The 7,977-nt window shown below is 38.8% G+C and overlaps 1 protein-coding gene across 1 annotated transcript; it reads left to right on the top strand.

Annotated features, from left to right (window-relative positions):
• The first annotated feature begins 5,562 nt into the window (after window positions 1-5,562).
• LOC131013304 (uncharacterized) lies at window positions 5,563-7,393 on the top strand. Its single transcript, XM_057941382.1, has 2 exons — window positions 5,563-5,948; window positions 6,913-7,393. The coding sequence occupies exons 1-2, from the start codon at window positions 5,732-5,734 to the stop codon at window positions 7,224-7,226; spliced, it is 531 nt and encodes a 176-aa protein (XP_057797365.1). The 5' UTR covers window positions 5,563-5,731; the 3' UTR covers window positions 7,227-7,393.
• Window positions 7,394-7,977: the final 584 nt, after the last annotated feature.

Here is a 7,977-nt window from a genome sequence, read left to right as displayed (position 1 = left end):
GAAACACCTACCCGATCCCGAACCCGATTCTGAAATCGGGTACCCTAATACCCGACTCGGGTACCCGAATCGGGTATTCGGGTACCCGAAATTACCCGACCAAAATGAATTGAAATTAAGCAGCGAGAATTGGAGAGCAGAAATAGAGATTCAAAAACAATAATTAATCACACAGATCAATTAATCCCCACTAAATAAATTCGAAAATTGTTTAAAAAAAAAGAAGAAGAAGAAGAAGAAGAAGAAGCGAGGGTTGCGGTGGGAGTTGCGGCGACGGCGGGGCTGCACCTGCACGGCTGCGGCGGCGGCGATTGCTGACTGGGGACACGGGCGGCGGCGGCGAACAGCGAGGCGATTATTGACTGGGGACACGGGCGAGGGTTGCGGTGGGAGTTGCGGCGACGGCGAGGCTGGACTCTGGTGTGGGCGAGGGGCGGGGCGGCCGGGCTGGCGAAGAGCGAGGGGCGACGGCTCTGGAGTGAGAGCCGAGAGGTTAGGAACTTAGGGCCGGCGGGCTGGGTTGGAAGTTTGGGAATTGTCGAATTGATTTGGATTTTGGGGGAAAGTACAAAGCAGTACAGGGGCGGGTAATAGTTTGGGAAAGCAGTACAGGTTATATATTCGAATTGATTTGGATTTGGAGTTTGGGAATAGTTTAAAATTTATTAATTAAAAAATTGGGTAATTCGGGTATACCCGATACCCGATCGGGTATACCCGATACCCGATTTTTTCACACCCTAAATACCCGACCCCGACCCCGATCCCGAATTTTTCGGGTATAGGGTACCCGATACCCGATCCCGAAATTCCCAGCCCTACTCCCTTGTTGCTTAAGTGTGGAGGTGTATCATTTTTTAGTCTACCATCCAAAGATGTCAGGGTCGTTTGGACTGCTCGTGCAATGTCTAACAGCTACAAATGAAAATAAAATGAAATAATATAGTGAATTAATAGCTCTTAAAATCCTATAAAACTCTTTATATTGTGCTATCATTAATACCTCATGCATTTGGTTGTAGGTGGGTAAAGAGGAAATGTCACACTCTTCATTTTTGTTTCTCGGTGTTGTCTTGGTTGTTCCTTCCCCTACTTCATGTCCTTCAGCAGCTGGAATATCTTTTCGCGGTAAATTTTTCCTACCACCAGTCTGTTGGCTTGGTCCAACGTCTGCCGACTCCATCAACCCTTCAAAATCTTCATCATCTTCGGACTCCTCAATCACGCGCTTTGTTGCACGGGTTTTCCTTTTACCAAGAACAATCTTCTTCCATTTTGCATCTGACTTCTCCACAGGGCTTCTTGGTTTATAAGAGCTTTGGATTTTATATTTTATAGATTGCAGCAAATCCGCGCTTGCCACTTCGCAACTGTAGCTCGGATGAAGTCCTTGCTCGTCCAACCACAACATCTCTGATTGGCTAAACTTCATGGGTTCCTACCATTCAATTGTAAACAATAATAATTAAGCATCACAACAATGCAACCAATAAATAATGAATACACTAAATTTGCTACTTACCAAGTCCGAAGAACTACTAAGGCTGAAGAAAGACTCTATGTCATTAAGTTTGAGGATTTTGGCACAGGGGATCCATCGGAGCATGCGAGGGCTCCCATCACGAATGTCATCCCATTTCTCACAGCTTAATTTCACAAATTTCGGATGCAACTCATATGCAAACACTTGCAACACGTACCAAAGCCCTAGAGCGTCACATGTTGGACGTTCGTGGTGTATACTTTGATAATCAAGTCGGGCTTTGGCATTATGAGCAAATATTACAAGACATTCATACGCAAGCATCCCCCACGGAAAAGAGTTAAACTTATACAAGTCGTCCACCAAATGAATTAGCCTTTCTTCTACCCTCTTACTCGTCTTATGGCGAATCAATAAAATGCCAAAGACAACAACTAGGTAAGCAAATTTTAAAGAATCCTCATCCGCCCCTTTCTTTGCTTTGCAATGCTTCTCAAAAGCATCATAAATTTCGTAAAAAAAATCTCTTTTTTCGCTTGAAATGGACTTTAAAAAACACAGAGGTTTCTGGGGGCTCCTCCCAACCCTTGAAACACAGCCCTGTCATGACACCAAATTCCATGGGGCCCATCTCTATATCCTGCCCACATAGTCTAAACGATAATCTTCTCCTATTAAAAGACTCTACATTGATCGATGCATACATAACATACAAGAGTTGACCCTGAAATTTCCATTCATCTATATCTAAAAACCTACCAAAACAAGACTGCCTAAATCTCTCCAGATTGTGGGAGTCTAACAACTCCCGAATACGACGAAAATAGGTAGTTGGTTGGTTGCGTTGGGAAACATATGCACCTACATAAGTAAAATTTATTTCAAAACTGATTTTACTTATAAAAGATAACTAGACTTAATTCTGTAACATTAAAATTGATGACAAACATCATATCAAATATTAATTCAATAATATTCAGTTCAGTATACACAAAATACACCACAAATACACCAAACCATTTTATTTTCCAAATACAAGCACAAAACTCATCAATACAGCCATAGATAATGAGTCAATTCGGCATAAAAAAATTCAATTCGGCATATAAGTCACATAGTTCGGCAAAACAAAATGCACTACTACTCAAATATATTACTCCCTCCATCCGCCAAGATTATGTCACAATTACTATATTGGCGTCCGCCAAGATTATGTCACTTTCCTTTTATGGCAATGGTCCCACCATCCTCTTTAATATTTTATCCTTACTAACACTCTTTATTTACAAAAAAAAACCACTCAAAATTCAATCTCAACCACTCATCTCGTAAAGTGGTGGGACCCTTTCTCCACTACATCAAAATCATCACCAATTTTATTAAATCACGTGCCCAAGCAAATTGCCATAATCTTGGCGGACGGAGGGAGTATATCTTAGTCAGACAAATAAATGGCTTTAAGATTGTTGCTTTATTCACTAAGGGAGAAAAGAGGACCACTAAATTGTAAGAAAATGACAAGGGAACTCTAAAATAATGCAGTCAAATGTGATAATCTTTTAAGAATTAGGTCATTCTTGCATAAAGAGCAATACGTAGGATAAACAAACATTCAACCATCACTTTCACAATTACATAGAAAAACCCTACCTGGGATAAACAAACATAACATTGAAACCCTAACATTCCGACCAACTAACTGTGAATACTCCGCCAAACACGCACAACAACAGTCATAAAACCACATACTCACATAATAGATACAATATACCTCAGATTTCATACTAGTCATTTGAACTAAAAAAAACAAATTCAGAAAGCATTCGGACAAAAGCACAAATACACCAAACCTAGTTCCTCGGGTACCTTCGTAGCTCTAGTTTTCTTCGTCATTTTTCTTACTTTTCGCTTCTCTTCAACCAGGGATGGATCCAGAATTTATTCGTTACGGGGGCACAAAAAATTATATATATATAAAATATGTCTGAATTCTTAATCCAAATTTATAAGAAAGTCTTTTGCATCAAAATCGTCCCTACTTAATTTGGCACTATCATTATTTTTTCTAATAACAAATGGTGATTCCAATGCTCTTTTATAAAATCTTAATTTTCGTATAAACTTAAAGCAAAATCATATAAGAACATAATTTTTGCAAGATTGTAAGCTGATTAATTTATATTGTAATATCGAATATTTAATTAATCATATCTGATAGTGCTAGAAATTGAGATACTTTATATATGTTGCCGTGTTAATTTGGGTTTGGCATTGACAATATGAGATATAATAAAATTTGTATAAATATACATATATAATTGATAATAAAAAAATAAGTTGTGGGGGCACGTGCCCCCATAGTGGGTAAGGTGGATCCATCTCTGTCTTCAACAATTCAGAAAACCTACCACTACAATCATCAAATGGTCAATTCAAACATGCAAACAAAAATAACCAAAGAAGAAGGAAGGAAACCGCCCAATTGACAACACCACAGCGAAATAGAAGCCGAAAAGCGGACCAAAATGTACTCCAACCCAACGCCTACCTCGAGAAGAAGCTAAACCGTCAGACGCCCGGAACAGAAGACGATAATGGCGCAATGGAACTGAAATCGCCGCGAGAGAGAAAAATCGCCGCCAGAGTGAAAAACCAAAAGCCGCAGAAGATGTTCTCCAACCCAGAGCCTCCCACGAAAATAAACGTCAGACTGCCGGACCGGAACACGATAATAGCGACCTTGAACTAGAATCACGGCGAGAGAGAAGAAGCCGAAAGAGCGCGAAGTTATTCTATGGTAAAAAATCAATTGTGAAAGGGTTACACGAGAGAAGCTTCCCTTTGAAGCTTTACCGATGGTGGGCCCGGCCAAAATTAACAAATACTAAAACAATTAAAAATAATGGGGCCCGCAGATGTATTCAACATTAAAAATAAAACCAAATACAACCCCAAATTTGTAGAATACCGATCCAGATGCCAGGTGGGGCCACTTTCAAACTTGGGTTGAGTTAAATGAGGGGAAAAAATGAAATAGAATTGCATGCCACGTGTCGTCCATCCAGCACCTAGGTGCAATATACCTAGGTGCAAGATGGAAAAAACTCAAATATCCTCACATAATTCATTATTTACATCACATGTCATGTGGCCCACACATAGTCTCTCTTTTCATTTAAAAAAATAATATATTCATTTTTCTTTCTTACGTTTTGGACAAATATATCCTCACAAAAAGTTAATCTATCTATCATGTTTTATACAAACTATTTATTTTTTAACATCTGTGCCTAGCCTTTATGGCCTATTAAATTGTGACGATATGTGCCTAGTGCTTATGGCCTATTAAATTGGGATGGGGGGGAGTAAATCTTTCTTCAAGCCCTTTCTCAACCCTAGGCCTGGCCGAGCCTCGCCGTCGGCCAAGCCCTGCCACGCTGTCGTCCAGTCGTCCTTGATATGTAACAAAATTATTTGTTGATTTGTTTCGAAACATTTGTTGATTTGTTTCGAAAATTATTTGTTGATATGTAACAAAATTAGTTTGCTGATTTGTTTCGAAAATTATTTGCTGCCAAGCAAGTTGGAATTGGAAACAAGTTTTTGATTTCAAAAAGTATATATATTTGAAACGGTTTATGCCAAGTCGAACCAAACCAAACCGAAAATTTGTGGTTCGATTTAGTTCAATTTTAGCAAATGAAATGATTTGGTTTGGTTTGAATATTTAAGGGCGGTTTGAGTTCGACTTTTTTCAGTACGATTCGGTTTCAACTCAAACCGCCCAAATGCCCAGCCCTACCTTCACGGGAGCGCACCATGCGCTCAAAAGCCCATGAGAACGCATGCAAGACCGCCTCCATCTACAAAGTGATTACATTATGGCATATATAGTGATTTCTTTTTTTGACTTTATTATAGTCGGGGACTATAAGCGTAAAATTTGCTGTAGATAATTTATTTTGGATTAAGAATAGAACTACCCAATTCTCAATCAGGCCCAAATTTCAAGTTCAGGGCCTAAGACTAGAAACAGATCCTGGTTCAATAAATAAGTATATAAATAAAAATGAAAAAAAACAATATGAAAGTATTCCTCGTCCATTCATAATCGTAAAAATCAAAATATCAGATCCCCGCTTTGAAACAAAAGTGATATAAATAAGACTCAACCACTCTCTCCTCCCCAACTTATCCAACCACCAGCCCTCGCACAACACACATTCTGTGTGAGTGTGAATTTTCGCCATGGCCGGAGTCCTAGAAACCCTAATGATTCCTCGCGCCTCCGCTCTCCCGTCCGCATCCTTGCCGCCGGTCGCCGCATCCGCCTCCGTCCGATTTCCAGAGTTGAGGGGTCTCAAGATGCAACCAACTCGGTCGTCGGCAAAGCTCAGGACCACTCACAAACTTGCTCGAGGTGGCAGTAGAATCGTTTGCGAGGCGCAGGACACAGCTGTTGGAGGTCTGTGTTTTCTGCTTAATAATATTTTATCCGAGTTTTTCTGTACGCTAGTTATTTCGATATCTTCGCCTTTGATAGAGTATAATATTGAGTTAGGTTGTTTAGCTGGTATGCAGTTGATAGATGAATCAACTTCATGTTTAATTAAATTCTGTTGTAAAACTGCAAATAGTTTCTGGTTAGGTTAAAATTCCTCATGCTTATTTTTTGTGCATTAATTCTGTGCTGTGTGATTATTTGGGTTTGGCAACAACATGAAAAACACCAATCGAGTTATTGGTGTTTCGATATACTAAATCCAGAATCTGACAGAGCGAATAAGTGCTCCAATTGCCTTTTTTTCTGAAAGTTAATAGCATTGATTATACTAAAAGAAAGTTAAGCTAGCACAATGCAAGTAAATCAGCTGTCTCTTTAGGGGGAGTTTAATTTGAGTGATATGATTGATAGATAAAAATAATTCAAGATAGTCTACCATTTACTTTGATGGATTGATTAATTTTGCACTTGATTGACCATCTTATTCTTCAAATACTCAATCCTGTGTTTTATCAATCTATCCTATTACTCAAACTAAATGCCCCCTTTATTGAATATATCTTATGCAGTTATCCTCTTTAACTTTATACTTGATACTGAGTCATCAATTGTTACCTGAATTGTTTTTCCCATGGAGTTTTCACCACAAAGATTTTAATGCTTGGCCCTTGAGTCTTTGTTTTGTGATTTCTGAGAGTTCAGGTTTTCTTTCGTCTTTAATATAATCTCATTTCATCTGCATGAATGATAAACTCATTGTTGGCGATTTCATGCACTTCAAAGTTTCTGAACATTCAGTAGAGTATTTATAGCATTATGGAAAGGAATAGGAATTCATCGAAAAGAATCATGTTGCAGTACAATATGAGTTTGGAAATCTTCCACCTTATACAATGGCTTATCATTAGTTCCTTGGAAACTGCAGTGGCTGCTGTTACTGATCCGGACTGGCAATCTCTTGTGCTTGAATCTGATTTGCCTGTTCTGGTTGAATTCTGGGCACCATGGTGTGGGCCCTGCCGCATGATCCACCCTGTCATCGACAAACTGGCTAAGGACTATGCTGGGAAGCTCAAATGCTTCAAGGTTAACACTGATGATTGCTCTACGATTGCAACCCAGTATGGGATCCGGAGTATTCCTACTGTCATAATCTTCAAGAATGGGGAGAAGAAAGAAGCAGTCATAGGTGCTGTTCCAGAAACTACATTGACAACTTGCATAGAAAAATACTTGTAGAACTGTAAGTGCACATGTATCTTCTGAAAAATCAAGCTCTCTTTTACTTGTTTCCGTCCCTTTATTTGACGACATTCCCAAAATCATTGTAAGAAACCATATGAAAATCATGTATAGTTGATACAGATTTAAAGTATCATTCATACTTGTATTGTTGGCTTCTGAAATCCTCCTGTAGGTTGGCTGATTGATTACCTGTTCTTCTCTTTCTATCTGTGTATCTGAATACTTATACATCTGCTAATGAGTTAACATTCTTATTGATCCTTCATGTAAGAAGTAACATTGAAATGAAGGAATTTAAAGTAACAGACTCATGCCATTGCCCAGTTAGCTAGAGATTTCGACAGTGAAATGATTTCGACAACGTGGTAGATTCCAGCGTGGATCCACATATATTCTACATTGTGACTTATTACGGTAATGACTTTTCTTTTCCCCCCCTAAAAAGCAATTTCAATTGTAGAAATATCAAGTATTATGGACGTTGGTAAGATGCTGCTTTGGTAGCATATTTATATAACCATCTTAGATAAACCATTTGCTACTAGCGTTGAGCAAAAGTTCAATTCGTGGATGAGTGAGTTAATATCAATTTGCGGACTACTTAACTAGTTTAGTAGAAGGGAAAAAGCAAAATAAAAGAACCCTAGTTAATTCACCAAGTATCGACTAATCTAGAATTAAATTTCCAAGTAATCAATTTGAGCTGGACTCTAGTAGGCACTCGACACAACTTATCTACACCGTT

The sequence above is a fragment of the Salvia miltiorrhiza genome, chromosome 2, assembly GCF_028751815.1.
Source record: "Salvia miltiorrhiza cultivar Shanhuang (shh) chromosome 2, IMPLAD_Smil_shh, whole genome shotgun sequence".
Classification (NCBI taxonomy): Eukaryota; Viridiplantae; Streptophyta; class Magnoliopsida; order Lamiales; family Lamiaceae; genus Salvia; species Salvia miltiorrhiza.
The sequence above is the reverse complement of the archived record's forward strand: the minus strand, read 5'-3'. Positions and strand labels throughout refer to the sequence as shown.

What these genes read in the sequence shown, in the direction of transcription:
- LOC131013304 (XM_057941382.1), top strand. Translation starts at nt 5,732, where the DNA reads ATGGCCGGAGTCCTAGAAACCCTAATGATTCCTCGCGCCTCCGCTCTC. An exon ending in GCAGGACACAGCTGTTGGAG is followed by an intron (nt 5,949 to 6,912) that starts GTCTGTGTTTTC and finishes TGGAAACTGCAG; the next exon opens with TGGCTGCTGTTACTGATCCG.